Source organism: Aquarana catesbeiana, linkage group LG03 (assembly GCF_042186555.1).
Source record: "Aquarana catesbeiana isolate 2022-GZ linkage group LG03, ASM4218655v1, whole genome shotgun sequence".
NCBI classification, from domain to species: domain Eukaryota; kingdom Metazoa; phylum Chordata; class Amphibia; order Anura; family Ranidae; genus Aquarana; species Aquarana catesbeiana.
In genome coordinates this window covers 312,890,154-312,906,465 of record NC_133326.1, presented here as the reverse complement: position 1 = coordinate 312,906,465, position 16,312 = coordinate 312,890,154, and the positions used below count along the sequence as shown (strand labels likewise).

General features: G+C 43.2%; 1 protein-coding gene across 3 annotated transcripts in view; it reads left to right on the top strand.

The window, feature by feature from the left end:
- Positions 1 to 16,312, top strand: part of HCFC2 (host cell factor C2) — a 74,829-nt gene that overhangs the window by 35,766 nt on the left and 22,751 nt on the right. For 2 of the 3 annotated variants that reach the window (XM_073620295.1, XM_073620294.1), the window contains exons 9-14: positions 3,426 to 3,523; positions 5,596 to 5,746; positions 6,049 to 6,249; positions 12,534 to 12,598; positions 12,866 to 13,006; positions 15,966 to 16,145. In XM_073620295.1, coding sequence (XP_073476396.1) covers positions 3,426 to 3,523; positions 5,596 to 5,746; positions 6,049 to 6,249; positions 12,534 to 12,598; positions 12,866 to 13,006; positions 15,966 to 16,145 — 836 coding nt within the window. The remainder of the gene's footprint in view (positions 1 to 3,425; positions 3,524 to 5,595; positions 5,747 to 6,048; positions 6,250 to 12,533; positions 12,599 to 12,865; positions 13,007 to 15,965; positions 16,146 to 16,312) is intronic. The other variant, XM_073620296.1, reaches the window with a different exon arrangement.

Sequence of the window (16,312 nt, the reverse complement as noted above, 5' to 3'; positions counted from 1 at the left end):
TTAATGCAAGGAAGCCAGCTTCCAGGATGATTTATCATAGAGTCTGGAAAGCTTATATAACCTGGTGTGAATCCAGAGGTTGGCATCCCAGGAAATATGTCATAGGTAGAATCCTTGATTTTCTACAGATGGGATTAGAGATGAAGCTGGCCTTGAGTACCATCAAGGGCCAGGTCTCTGCTTTATTAGTATTATTTCAGCGGCCACTTGCTTCGCATTCTTTGGTCCGAAACTTTATGCAGGGGGTGATGCGTCTTAATCCTCCGGTTAAAGCGTCCCTAAACCCCTGGGACTTGAATTTGGTCCTGGCTGTGTTACAGAAACGGCCTTTTGAACCAATAAGTCAGATTCCTTTGGTCTTGTTGACAAGGAAATTAATTTTTCTGGTGGCCATCTCTTCTGCTAGAAGAGTATCAGAATTAGCAGCCCTTTCCTGTAAGGAGCCTTATTTGATTATACACAAGGATAGAGTGGTACTACGCCCTCATCCTAGTTTTTTACCGAAGGTGGTTTCTGATTTTCATTTAAACCAAGACATTGTTCTACCTTCCTTTTTTCCAGATCCCTGTTCTCCGGAAGAGAGATCTCTACATTCGTTGGATGTAGTAAGAGCAGTTAAGGCCTATCTAGGGGCAACTACTCAGATCCGCAAGACGGATGTTTTGTTTGTGCTGCCAGAGGGTCCCAATAGAGGACAGGCAGCGTCAAAAGCTACCATTTCTAAATGGATTCGACAGTTGATCATTCAAGCTTACGGTTTGAAACAGAAGATTCCTCCGTTTCAGATCAGGGCACATTCCACAAGGGCTATTGGTGCTTCTTGGGCAGTGCATCACCGGGCCTCTATGGCTCAAATCTGCAAGGCCGCAACCTGGTCTTCAGTTCATACATTCACCAGATTCTATCAGGTGGATGTGAGAAGGCATGAGGATATCGCCTTTGGGCGTAGTGTGCTGCAGGCAGCAGTACAGGGTCCTCAGGTCTGATTGCACCCTACTTGGTCGTGGTTCCCCCCCCTCAGGTAGCATTGCTCTGGGACATCCCATCAGTAATTACTGTGGCTCTGTGTCCCGTGATGTTCGAGAAAGAAAATAGGATTTTTTAAAACAGCTTACCTGTAAAATCCTTTTCTTTCGAAGGACATCACGGGACACAGAGGTCCCACCCCTCTTCTAATACACTATATTGCTTGGCTACAAAACTGAGGTATCCCTGCAAGGGGGAGGGATTATATAGGGGGTTGAACTTCCTGATAGGGTGTGCCAGTGTCCAATCACCAGTGATACCTATATAACCCATCAGTAATTACTGTGGCTCTGTGTCCCGTGATGTCCTTCGAAAGAAAAGGATTTTACAGGTAAGCTCTTTTAAAAAATCCTATTTTTCATGCATAGTTGAGTCACTTAGCCTTGTTTCCACGTCAGAGGTATGGCTTCTTGGCTGCAATTCTTCCATGAAGATTAGGTCTGTCCAGAATTCTCCAGACAGTAGATGGGTGTACCTGGGTCCCACTGGTTTCCTACAGTTCTGTGCTGATGGCACCGCTGAACATCTTTTTGATTTTGAAAGGGAAAAAAGCATGATGTGATTTTCATCTGCTGCATTAAGTTTCCTTGGCCAAGCACTGTATCTACGGTTCACAACATTGCATGTTTCTTTGTGCTTCTTCAAAAGAGCTTGAACAGCACACCTTGAAATCCCAATTTGCTTGGAAATCTTTGCCTGGGAGAGACTTTGCTGATACAGTTTAACTACCTTGTGTCTTGTTGCTGTGCTCAGTCTTGCCATGGTGTATGACCTGTGACATGAAACGGTCTTCCACAACCTCACCCAGTAGCAGAGTTTGGCTTTTTCTCACCCAATTTTAAAGTCGTAAAGTCAGAAGGTTTTTTTATCTTAATGCATTCTATTCATTAAGATAAAATGGCTTCTGTGTGCAGCTCTCCCCTCAGCCCCCCTAATACTTGAGCCCATTTCAATCTAGTGATGTTGGAGTGTCTCTGCTCCCTCCTCATTGGTTTGTTATTCTTAAAGAAAAATAAAAACGTGACTTTAGTATCACTTTCAGCCTCCTACACAGCTGTTTCTGTTTAATGACGGTGTTTCAACCTACATATAAAATTGATGACCATTAGCACCTCCTTTGGTATAATTGGTTAATCATACATCTGACTCTAATACATAGTTACATAGTTAGTCTAGTTGAAAAAAAAACACAAGTCCATCTAGTTAACCAATAAAGGGAAAACGTTTTTTATACAATCCTATATACACAATCCTATACCTACAGTTGATCCAGAGGAAAGAAATCATACAAAATCCCTGACTTTGTGCAAGTGTACACATAGTACAAGTGTAAGAACTGATGCTAGTTTGAAGCCAGAGGGTAGTCGCACTAAATATTGATTTGATTTTGATTTTTCTTCTCTTCGCTCACTTTTGCATTTTGTAAATTGAAAAAAAATAAACATCATAAAAATGAAATGAATGAAAGCATTCTTGCCTTTCTTCTCACCTGCCTAAAACTTTTGCACAGTACTGTGTGTATGTATATATAATATACACACTGTTATTGCTCAACATCTGAGAGACATTTCTAAAATGTACTTGCTAGCACAATTGGCTTCATGCTTGAGAGTACCAGATCTTCCTGTCCTGATATTCCAATTGGACACATCAGTGTACTGCAGTATGGCTTAAAGAGGTTGTTAAGCCATGCAACAACCTTGCAACAATCCCCTCTGCTATGTTAATGTCCCCAGTGCATTTGTTTTTAAAAAAACCTGCCGCTGTGTACCTGATTTCAAAGAGGCCATTGGCGCTCACATGACCGGCCGCATCTCTTCTCTCTGGAACTGACAGCAAAGCGGGCGAGGCTGAGAAACTGCCACTGACATCAGCCAGGAGTTGCAGAGGAGGAGAGAGGAGGCCAGTCACATGAGCGCTCTGAAATCGGGTAAACAGCGGCATTTAAAAAAAATAAATCTGCTGGGGACATTATTTAACGTGGCACAGGGGATTGTTGCAAGCTTGTTGTATCATGAAAGCAGTAGGATGGGAGGATTGTGAAGTGGACAGAGCTGACAGGCAGGGAGGGGGGTGGGAGGGGAGGAGGATAGAGGGAGACACAGGAGAGCTGCAGAAAGCAGCGGATGACAGACACACATAAACTGACCATGGTGTCAGGGCTCAGCAGCCATGATATACCGTGGTCAGTTTACAGGGGGAGGGCAGAACCAGGCAGGATCAGCCAGGTATTTCAGGTGATAGAAAGGGCCAAATTAAACAGCACTGTGCTGTATAACATGCTTTAATGTAACAGGATCCAGTTCTGGCTGCTGTACTGTAACTAGACTCATGAAACCATATGTTTTACATGTAATTTAATGTTTACAAGAATGACCATGTCCCTGCTAATATTATAGATGCAGTTAGCCAAGTATCTCCCGCAAGCTGCATATTTCCTCCTGAACATAAAGTGGACACTTGTCACCAGAAAAGCAGTAGTGGACCAGTTAGCCAGGTAAGTGGCTGATAAGTTTATAATGATTTACATGTATTAGGCCATATCAATGTCGGTGCCATGCCACTAATTTAGCTTTGTGCCAATGTTTGTATATATGGGGTCCAATAAAATCATATGCACGTACAAAAAAATAACCTGTTAAAATGTTACTAAGCATGCTTTCATATTTTTTAACCGTGGCAATAAAATTAATCCAGGGTAGATTACATAGAAATAATTAATATAAATGCCTCCATTAAATTTTTTTTTTTTTTTGCGCTGTGGTCATGCTGTTTGCCTACTCCACACCACACTGTTCAATAGGTGTGCGGAGCAAGCAGTGAACTCCTCAGTCTGCAGACGTCTGTGTCATGTTAAGCAGCTCTTAGTATAAAGCATCAGTCACTCCTGTGGCTCCATTCTGCAGTATTGTCAGCACATGTGGGCGAATGGGAGGGGAGGAGGGGAAGATGCTGCTATAGAAATAGTTGGAGCCTCCCCACAAGACTATGAACAAAGTCATGTGGGAGCGGCTTGAGGAAAAAATTGAGGAAGTGAGAAGCCTCCTAAAAGGCAGACTGGAGCATGTGCATTGCGAGTGACAATGCAGTACATAGAGGATCACCTGCTATTTTGTTGCCACTGAGGAGAGGGGAGATCCATGGAAAAAAAGGCAGGATCAACCAGGCATGTAAAACTAAACATTAAAGTGGTTGTAAACCTCAGACATGAAATATGTACAAAGCATATATCTCTATAGTGTGTCATTGTCTCAGTCCACAGCATTAAAGGGGTTGTAAAGGTTTGTTTGTTTTTTTGTTTTTTTTATATAACAAACATGTCATACTTCTCTCCACTGTGCAAGGGTTTTGCACAGAGCGGCCTTGATCCTCCTCTTCTGGGGTCCCTCAGCGGTGCTTCCGGCTCCTCCTCTTCTCGAGTGCCCCCACAGAGATCGCATTCCATGGGGGCACTTGTGCGCGCATGCTCCCGCGTCCTGCTGCTGCGTTCATTGACACAGACAGAAGGACTAAGCTCCGCCCACGGCTCCCGGGTTACTGGATTTGATTGACAGTAGCGGGAGCCAATGGCTCCTGCTGCTATCAATCTATCCAATGAGGACCCGAGAGACCGGCTGGAGCTGCTGTGCTCGTCCCCGTCACTGGAACGACCGGGTTCAGGTAAGTAAAAGGGGGGCTCTGGGGGGCTGCTGCACTACAAAAGGTTTTTCACCTTAATGCATAGAATGCATTAAGGTGAAAAACCTTGAGGTTTTACAAACCCTTTAAGTGTAATTTCTCTGCTATATGCATAAGTCATTTCTAACAAGTTTTTCTTGACATCAAAAGAAAAAAGGTGACAGGAGAGGGAGCTCCAGCACACAGCCTGTGATTGACAGCCTCAGCAGCTTTCAGCGTTGTCGCACTTTGAATTACAATTGCGAGCTCATGCAACACTGTACCAACATAACATTTTTACAATTTTTTTTTGAGACCGATGGTTTTCCTTTGGTAGTATTCCATCACCCCTGGGTTTTTTATGTTTTGCTAAACAAAAGAAAAAAACACAGAAAAAAATGTGAAAAAAACAAAAACGTTTTCTGTTATAAATTTCTGCAAATACGTAATTTTTCTTCTTCACTAATGTGCGCTGATGGGGATTCACTGATGATTAGTGCCCTGATTATCATTGTAAATGTCCCCCTGTTAGAGGAAAGCCGGTTATCAGCTTTCCTCTCCTCAGACCGTGACAGCGCTGAGGAAATAAAGTGCCGATACCCGGCATTTGTTTACATGTGATCAGCTGTAGTTGGACACAGCTGATCACATGGTAAAGAGCCAATGTTATTGATCGGTGATGCGATGTGTCTGAGGGACACAGCTCAACACTGATCAGGGAGGGCACACATGAGCGGCAAGAATGGGAGGATGTCATTGGATGTCCTCCCAGAACAAGAGCAGTCCCGCCCAGCCGTCTTTGTAAAATGGGGTGGGCAGGAACCCGTTAATGACACTTTAGGCACTTTTACACTTATTGACAAATATTTCCTTTATATGTGATGACATATATTTCTTTTGTCACTGAACTAGAATTCCACACCCAGCTCTTTAGTAAAGTCCACTGCTAATGACCATGGTGTTATTGGAATGAAGATAACCTTAACAGAGAAACAAGCACTTTCCAGTGGAACTGTAGAATTAAATGGCAAATTACAAGACTCACCTGGGACTAATACAGCAGGTAAGAATAAAGTATTGGTATGTTCCAAGTGCAAACGTTAGTCCTTTATAATGTTTCTGTAATAAATACAGATAGAATTGAAATTTTATCTTGCATATGTTGTATAAAATTGATATTCAATATTCCTGAGTAAAAAGTGTAAAGGTATCAGATCCAGAGAGTCAATACCATTCTCCTGTGACCATGGCTTGGCGTGATCCATAGATCTAAAAAGGTTTTACATTGCGTTGTAAATGGTCAGTTTGATGATCAAGTGGATCCAAAAACACATTTAATGGGTTGTCATTTACTTTGTGTCCTAGGTCCTCATACATCATCTAATTTGAATGATGTGCATGCCTTGGACATAGGAATTTTAACACCTGAGGTTTCAGCATCCTGCATTGTCTCCAGTGCACAATCTATGGTAACCCAGCAGCGCATTAAAAATGAGACATCACGTACAAATGGGGCACTTGTTAGAGATGAAACTTCACAAACTACACTCAGTACACAACGTGAAGGTTTGAAATGAGTTTCACATACTGTATTCTCAGCCATTTGTCTGTCAAAGCAGTTGAATTGCAGGGTGGACATTAACATTGCATGCGTATTGAAATGTGTATAAAGGTACAAAGTAAAAATGTTTGCATGACCGATCAGTATTTGCAGTTAACAGTATTTTGTGTTCAGCTCATCAGCTATCAAAGTTGATGTAAAATGTTTGTTTTTATCACCTCAAGCAGAGATGCTCCCAATTCCCTTTCTCAATTTGTAATTTTTAATGAACATTACATTGTCATACCACCTGCAGATGTTAAATGAAACATTATTACATGTCATTGGCTGTTACAGCAATGGTCACCTCCACAGAAATTTTATTTTAATGGTAATTAGGTTTTTTCTGGCTCATGGGATAGGCAATTAATTAAATAATTGTAAGACTAGACTAGCATTCATCAGTATGGAGAAAAAAAAAATACTCTATAGGAGGTTTGGTAATAAATGATAGTAATCCTGGGTACACCTATACATTGAAAACACATATTCATGCTGTTCCACAAAGAGCAGTTATATAGCTATGGCCTCCAATCTGTATACATCTTGTATCTGATTAAAGTACAGCACTGTATAATTGCTAACATATAAGGTATTAAAATGTACCTCAAACTGAAATGTCAGATATGGACTGACCCTTGGATAGGCCAGCTTCTCCTCTCCTCCTATGTGCAACAAAGGGGAATGTGCTTTAAAGAATAAGTTCACCTTTTCAAAAAAAATGTGCATTTATTTTTTTTACTTTACTTTAAAGCATTACATCCATGATCAGCAGATCATAGCTGCCACGCAGGACTCGTCAGTATATCTATCTGCTCATATCTCATACAGGCAGGCAGATACACACTGACCGGAAGAGGCAATGAACTACCAGAGTGTTCAACAGTGCCCTGGTAGTTCATTGAGAACTACAAGCCAACGGCTGTCTGTAGTTTCCCATTCACAGAACTTCTTTTTTTTTTTTTTCTTTAAAAGTGACCCCAAGCAGGGGGGGGGGTGCTTGCTGTCACTAAATGCAGCAGATCAGGGAGACGTTGCAGGAGTGAAAACATGTTACGTGTTCCACCCTAAAGATGGGTGGAACATGTTCCCAAAGTTGCATGTAACTTGTGGCAGCCCATCAGGAATCATATACAGTGACTGGAAAAAGTATTCACACCCCTTGAAATTTTCCACATTTTGTCATATTACAACCAAAAATGTAAATATATTTTATTGGAATTTTATGTGATAGACCAACACAAAGTGGCACATAATTGTGAAGTGGAAGGAAAATGATAAATGGTTTTCAAAATTTTTCACAAATAAATATGTGAAAAGTTGGGCGTGCATTTGTATTCAGCCCCCCTGAGTCAATACTTTGTAGATCCACCTTTCGCTACAATTACAGCTGCAAGTCTTTTTGGGTATGTCTCTACCAGCTTTGCACATCTAGAGAGTGACATTTTTGCCCATACTTCTTTGCAAAATAGCTCAACCTCTGTCAGATTGGATGGAGAGAGTCTGTGCACAGCAATTTTCAAGTCTTGCTACAGATTCTCAATTGGATTTAGGTCTGGACTTTGACTGGGCCATGATCTAAACCAGAGGTCTCTAAACTTTTTAGCCCGAGGGCCACATTGTAGATTTTACAAATATTTGTGAGCCAAAAAAATGAGTTATAAATGAATGAATAAAAATGTAAATATTCACGTCTGTGTCCCCATCAGAGCCTTTCCGCATGTCTGTATCCCCCATCAAAGCCTTTCTGCATGTCTGTGTCCCCCATCAGAGTCTCCCACACGTCTGTGTCCCCCATCAGAGTCTCCCACACGTCTGCATCCCCCATCAGAGTCTCCCACACGTCTGCATCCCCCATCAGAGTCTCCCACACGTCTGCGTCCCCCATCAGAGTCTCCCACACGTCTGCGTCCCCCATCAGAGTCTCCCACACGTCTGCGTCCCCCATCAGAGTCTCCCACACGTCTGCGTCCCCCATCAGAGTCTCCCACACGTCTGCGTCCCCCATCAGAGTCTCCCACACGTCTGCGTCCCCCATCAGAGTCTCCCACACGTCTGCGTCCCCCATCAGAGTCTCCTGCATGTCTGTGTCCCCCATCAGAGTCTCCTACATGCCAGTGTCACCTATCAGAGTCTCCTACATGTCTGTGTCCCCCATCAGAGTCTCCCACAGGTCTGGGTCCCCCATCAGAGTCTCCCATGCGTCTGGGTCCCCCATCAGAGTCTCCCATGCGTCTGGGTCCCCCATCAGAGTCTCCCACGCGTCTGGGTCCCCCATCAGAGTCTCCCACACGTCTGGGTCCCCCATCAGAGTCTCCCACACGTCTGGGTCCCCCATCAGAGTCTCCCACACGTCTGGGTCCCCCATCAGAGTCTCCCACACGTCTGGGTCCCCCATCAGAGTCTCCCACACGTCTGGGTCCCCCATCAGAGTCTCCCACACGTCTGGGTCCCCCATCAGAGTCTCCCACACGTCTGGGTCCCCCATCAGAGTCTCCCACACGTCTGGGTCCCCCATCAGAGTCTCCCACACGTCTGGGTCCCCCATCAGAGTCTCCCACACGTCTGGGTCCCCCATCAGAGTCTCCCACACGTCTGGGTCCCCCATCAGAGTCTCCCACACGTCTGGGTCCCCCATCAGAGTCTCCCACACGTCTGGGTCCCCCATCAGAGTCTCCCACACGTCTGGGTCCCCCATCAGAATCTCTAACACGTCTGTGTCCCCCATCAGAGTTTCCCACATGTCTGTGTCCCCCATCAGAGTCTCCCACACGTCTAGGTCCCCCATCAGAGTCTCCCACACGTCTGTGTTCCCCATCAGATGTCACACACCATTGAAAATTGAGCTGTATTGAACTTAGACTAAATGGCAGTGTGTAATGAGGGGTGGGGTTATGCATTCCTCACTTCCCCTCACTGGCCACAGGCAGCTGGCAGGCAAGGCCAACAAAAACTTCCAATGGCTGGATTCCTCCATAAGCAAACTCCCAGATCACACCCCCCAGATACCCCTACACTGATTACACCCCCAGATACCCCCCACTCCGATCACACCCCTATATTCAACCCCCCATATCTCTCCACTCTGATAACTCCCCCCCCCCCCCATATCTCTCCACTCTGATCGCACCCCCCCACACAAACATACCTCTCCCTTAACACACACCCCCAGTTACCCCCCACTCCGATCACCCCCAGCCTGATCACCACCCCTCCAGGTACCCCCAGTCTTATCACACCCCCATATCTCTCCACTCTCACACCCCCGATACCTCTCTCCTAACACACACCCACCACCCCAGCCTGACTCTAGCATGCACAGCCAGCCCACACCTCTGAGCTGTCTGACAGCAGGGCCCGCCTCCTCCCTGCATACATGGGAATATGCCCACTGCTCCTTCATCCTCTGCCTCATTGTATCTGCTCTGACAGCGGTACACACACATCGCCCCTTCTGCTCTCGCCAGCGGTCCTGGAAAATAATCCACAGCATGAATGGCATAGTGGGAGGGAGTGTGGGGGAGCTGCTGTCTCTGTTTGTCGGGACTTCCTATGGGGTGGGGGAAGGCGCAGACCGGCAGTTCTGTGCCTGCATTCTCTGCAGTATCTAAAGGAGCTGTGGGCTGGATAGAACATACAAGCGGGCCAGGGTTTGGAGACCCCTGATCTAAACCATTCCATTGTGCTCTGGCTGTATGTTTAGGGTCATTGTACTGCTGGAAGGTGAACCTCCACCCCAGTCTCAAGCCTTTTTTTGCAGACTCTAACAGGTTTTCTTCTAGGATTGCCCTGTATTTGGCTCCATCCTTCTTACCATCAACTCTGACCAGCTTCCCTGTCCCTGCTGAAGAAAAGCATCCCCACAACATGCCGCTGCCACCACCATGTTTCATGGTGGGTATGGTGTGTTTAGAGTGATGTGCAATGTTAGTTTTTCGCCATACATAGTATTTTGCTTTTAGGCCAAAAAGTTAAATTTTGGTCTCATCTGACCAGAGCACCTTCTTCCACATGTTTTCTGTGTCCCCCACATGTCTTCTCGCAAACTGCAAATTGGACTTCTTATGGCTTTCTTCTTTCCACTCTTCCATAAAGGCCAGATTTGTGGAGTGCACGACTAATAGTTGTCCTGTGGAAAAATTCTCCCAAATGAGCTGTGCAGCTCCTTCACAGTTACCATGGCCTCTTGGCTGCTTCTCTGATTAATGCTCTCCTTGCCCGGCTTGTTAGTTTAGGTGGACGGCCATGTCCACCTAAACTAAACAGGTTTGCAGTTGTGTATATATAGGATAAAAATGGTCTATCACAGTTAAAACCTCAAACGTAAAAGAACATCATATCCAAGCGGCGTTTCTGTCAAAATTCTAAATAATGACACATCTGCATATAAACTAATATACATACATGCATTAGTGGTAGCCAAACAGTAAATCGCAGATACGGAAGTGAATAAACGTGAAAATCAAGTCCGTGGCAGGTTTCATATGTAGATATATAGGGGAAATATTCGGATAGTGCACCAATCACCGTATTCCATGGCCCTTTGGGGTTCAAACTCACCACAAAGATGTAGATAACAAGCATTCACGATATCCCACTAGTTAACGGTGTCGGCCAGCTCGGAAGATCACAGCATCCAAGGATATAGAAAAAGATAAACTCCACATAGAGTAGTTCTATTTTCAAGATGCCCCTTTGACAAAGTCGGAATGACGAAATTGATCAGGGAGTGACCTTACGGCGGACTGAACACACGCATTTGACGCTGCGCTCTATTATCCAGCACACATTCCGGAAGAGATTAGTACTGAGCGATGAGCGGACCTACAGTGTCCCCCCGCAGTACTTTCAGACATCTCTGGTCCTTTGGTGAACCGTCGCTAGTGTTGTACTTGACATCAAGCCATCGGATGTACTGGTAATGATAGCAGCTGTATGGAACAGAAGTTTTTTAACGCTTTGGATGACTAACATCTTTAATAAAACAACTTGAAAATAGAACTACTCTATGTGGAGTTTATCTTTTTCTATATCCTTGGATGCTATGATCTTCCGAGCTGGCCGACACAGGAAACTAGTGGGATATTGTGAATGCTTGTTATCTACATCTTTGTGGTGAGTTTGAACCCCAAAGGGGCGTGTGGAGCATGGGGTGTGGAATAAGGTGATTGGTGCACTATTCGAATATTTTCCCTCTATATCTACATATGAAACCTGCCACAGACTTGATTTTCACGTTTATTCACTTCCGTATCTGCGATTTACTGTTTGGCTACCACTATTGCATGTATATTAGTTTATATACAGATTTGTCATTATTTAGAATTTTGACAGAAGCGCCGCTTGGATATGATGTTCTTTTACGTTTGAGGTTTTAACTGTGATAGACCATTTCTATCATATATATATACATGTGTGTGTTTTTTTAAGCTTAAATGGCAGGTAAATATAATTTGTTTCGCATTGTGAGCAATCACAACACTGCTACCTGTTGAATCTGCAGATTGGGACCGCATTGCGCTGAGTTGGGAAGAAATAAGGGAGCCAGTATTTTCTTTCTTCTTTTTGAGGTTTGCAGTTGTGCCATACTCTTTCCATTTTCGGATGATGGCTTGAACAGTGCTTCGTGAGATGTTCAAAACGTGGGATATTTTTTTTTATAACTTAACCCTGCTTTAAACTTCTCCACAACTTTATCCCTGATATGTCTGGTGTATTCCTTGGCCTTCAAGATGCTGTTTGTTCACTAAGGTTCTCTAACAAACCTCTGAAGGCTTCACAGAATGGCTGTATTTATACTGTGATTAAATTACACCCAGGTGGACTCTATTTACTAATCAGGTGACTTCTGAAGGCAATTGGTTCCACTAGATTTTAGTTAGTAAAGGGGGCTGAATACAAATGCATGCCATACTTTTTAGATATTTATTTGTAAAAAATGTTGAAAACTATTTAGCATTTTCCTTCCACTTCACAATTATGTGCCACATTGTGTTGTTCTATTACATAAAATACATTTATGTTTTTGGTTGTAACATGACAAAATGTGGAAAATTTCAAGGGGTATGAATACTTTTTCAAGCCACTGTATGTTGTAAATAATGCTGAAGGGGTCCAAAGTCAATGCATGTATGCATTTGGTACACGAAAAACAAAAATCCGGTACAGACTGAAGTTTGGTACACTTTTTTTATTTATATACAAGTTCAACTATTACATTTCATAATTACTGAGACCTTTTTCTTTATAGCTACAGGCTCCACATCGACTTTACATACAAGTGAGAAAGTGATGTCCCAGTCAAAGAGCTCGCTGGTAAGTTTTACCTGTTAACAACAGAGAATCAAGTACACATCAGTATATAGAACTATTGTTTTGATTCTTTAAGGCAAAATTTAATTAATTTGAATACAGAATTACTGGTCACTGATACACTGGAGAACTAAAAAAAAGTTTGATAATTTTTTTCTCCTGCATTCTGGAGAATATGCCAATTTGCTTAACACGTGCATGTATCTCTTCCTAGAAATGGATAATAACACTTCTAATGGGTAAACTGAAGAATTTTTACTTTGCTGACAGGCAAATGGGCAGGTTACAGAAAAGTCTGCAGTAAAGAATGGCCAGAGGAAGTGGTATGATGTTGGGATCTTCCAAACCAATAGTGCTGTGGTCAGTCACTTCTTTGTGCTTCCAGAAGCGAACCAGGGCACCTCAGGCAAGGTAGTGTGTCTACATCAGATGTGTACAGTTTCTGTCTTTAAGTTAGGTGTATATCTCTAAGGCTTATTAGCAGTGTTAGTTTCATCAACAAAAATATTTTCAACATCGTTTTCGTCAGATGCATGTTTTCAGTGAGGAAAACTAAACAAAAATTAAAATTCGAGATAAGTCAGTTGACGAAAACTAGGATGGAAATCAATTTCAATTTTCATTTAGTCGCCTAAAATCCAATTGGTTTAGTTAAATTGTAATGCATTATTTAAGCCAGGGGTGTCCAAACTTTTTTCAAAGAGGGCCAGATTTGATGAAGTGAACACGCGTGAGGGCCGACCATTTTGCCTGACATTCTTTGAGCCATTAAAATTTGGTCTAAGTGTGTTCGTCCGAGCACTAATACACTGCCCAACAAGAATTCTCTTGCCTTTGTGGCTTTGTATGAGTAAAGAAATGAGCTTGGGCGTGTTATTTGGATATACCGTATTTATTGGTATATAACACGCACCTTCACTTTAAGAGGTGAAGTTTCAGGAAAAAAACCTTAAATTTTAAATAAAGAACTGTGAAGCAAAATAAGGGTCAGTGCCCATCTGCAGCCTTACAAGTGCCATGAATTCAGCTCCACCATTGCCATCAGTGCAGCACCCCCATTGCCATGAATGCAGCACCCCCATTTCCATCAGTGCAGCACCTCCATTGCCATGAATGCACCCCCACCATTGCCATGAATGCAGCACCCCCATTGCCAGGAATGTAGCACCCACCAATGCCAGGAATGCAGTACCTACCATTGCCAGGAATGCAGCACCCACCACCAACCATTGCCAGGAATGTAGCACCCACCAATGCCAGGAATGCAGTACCCACCATTGCCAGGAATGCAGCACCCACCACCAACCATTGCCAGGAATGCAGCACCCACCATTGCCAGGAATGCAGCACCCCCATTGCCATGAATGTAGACTCACCATTACCATTAGTGCAGTCTGATTGATGCCCATCTATCTGCAGCCTTGGAGGGGACAGAGAGGGGGCGGGACGAGCGGCAAAAGATTACGTACAGGAAAAACTCTCTCGGCTGCCTCTTTAATACAAATGCCACCTCCTATGATGGACAGAACAGTCATCCAATGGCAGCGCAGAAGACAGGACTTCCTATTACAGAGGCTGCCGTGTAAACAGGAAATTCTCCTGTGTGTATGGCACTCGTCCCGCCTCCTCCCTGTCCCCTCCAAAGCAGCCAGCATATATATCTTTTGTGGCCCTGGCGCTGGGAGATCGTTGGGGGCCACAACAGATATATATGTCCAAATAACCAGGCGGGCCATTAGAAACCGGAACGCGGGCCAGACTTTGGACATGCCTGATTTAAGCATTTCTCTAGAATTGCCAAACTCATTATATACTACAGGAGTAAAAATCTAATAACATTTTATTATTTATGGTATTAAGGTTTGAACGTGCACTACAGACACAGATTTAGCCTTTGTAATAAATAATGACTTTATAAATAAAACCAAATTTCATAAACAAAAATATTACTTTTTGACAAACAGAGGTACAACTTAGAAAAAAAAAACAACTGTAAAAATTATTGGCTGTATTGCTAGGCTGCAAGTTGGGATAGGGAAGTAAATGGGAGTGAGGGAGTGCACAGGGCAGAGAACTGGACAGTCTGGGGAGGATGTTATTTTACACAGTGCTAAGCATTGCTACCTTGCTAGGGGGGAAAACACACTCACCATGTCACATCCAGACAGACACAAATCTGACAGCGGAGTTCCTCTTGTGTGGTTTGCAGGGCATTGTTCCAGAACTCCCAGACAGCAGGCAGACAGAGGAAGCCTGCGTCTCTTAGCCAGTACAGCTTGCCAATAGAGTTAGGGTGAAGGGGCTTTAACAGACAGGCGGAGCTCCAAGGAAAGCTGAAGTTCAAGTGGGTACTGGAAATTTAAGTCGACTAAAATACACTGGAGATTTTAGTCTACTAAAATATGACTAAAACTAAAACAATTTAGATGACTAAAATTAAAATGGCATTTTAGTCCAAAGACTATGACTAAAACTAAATTGAAATTTGACGTCAAAATTAACACTGCTTGTCAGTCATATTTTATGTATGGCAGTCTACAACTGTTAAATGCAGAGTGGTTATTGTTTGTGTGTGTGTGTGTTTTTTTTTTTTTTCTTTTTTTTATGATGGATTAAAAATTGTATTGCCATTATACAATCTAAGGTCATACAATAAAAGTGCATTAAAAATGCGTTAAGGTAAAAAGCCTTCTGTGTACAGCAGCTCCCCTCAGCCCCCCTAACACTTATCTTAGGTTCCTCCCTGTCTAGTGATATCCACGAGTGTGTCAGCCGTCCGAGATTTTCCTTCCTGATTGGCTGAGACACAGAAGCGGCGACATTGGCTTCCGCTGCTGTCAATCAAGGTCAGCTTGCCAATCAGGGAAGAGAGGGGATGAGGCTCTGTGTCTGAATGGACACAGGGAGCTGTGACTCGGCTCAGGTGCTCCCATAGCAAGCTGCTCACAAAAGAGGGACTCAAGAAGAGGAGGATCTGGGCTACTCTGTGCAAATCCACTGCAACAGAGCAGGGAAGTATAACATGTTTGTTATTTTTATAGGGAAAAAAAAAATAACCTTTACAATTACGTTAATTGAACAAGTGGAGGTTAGAGGTTGATTGGTTTCTATGCAGAAGTAAGTCTGATTTTGCATCTCCAGCTTTAGTAAATAAACCCCATAGTGCACTCTACTTGTATAAGAATTTAAGATAACATAACACAGCCACACAGTGACATTTAAAAACAACATATACATAAAACAATAGATATTAAAATGTAAGTCATGTCCCCACCCTATCCCATACGTTTAAATTTGTTAAATGTAAACTAAAGGACCAAATATGCAATAACATTCTAACAACTGAAAAACTCTTGCTTTTCTTCCTCAGGATGCTGATGCGCCTTGCTACACTTTGTTAAAGAAACATGGACTCAGTCCCGGCAGTGTGTACAGATTTAGAGTTGCTGCAATTAATGGATATGGAATTGGTTCCTTCAGTAAAATTTGTGAGTTTAAGACTTGCATTCCTGGATTTCCTGGAGCTCCATCATCGGTAAAAGTCACCAAGGTGAGACTCTAAGAAAATACTTGCAAAAATTTAACAAAATGTATTTATATATGAAAAATTATTTGTTGGTTCACAATAGCCTGCAACATTTACTAAGTATATAATATTTAGTTTAGCAAACCTACCTTGACATAAGCATACCCAGTTCCTTTTACAGCACATTACAA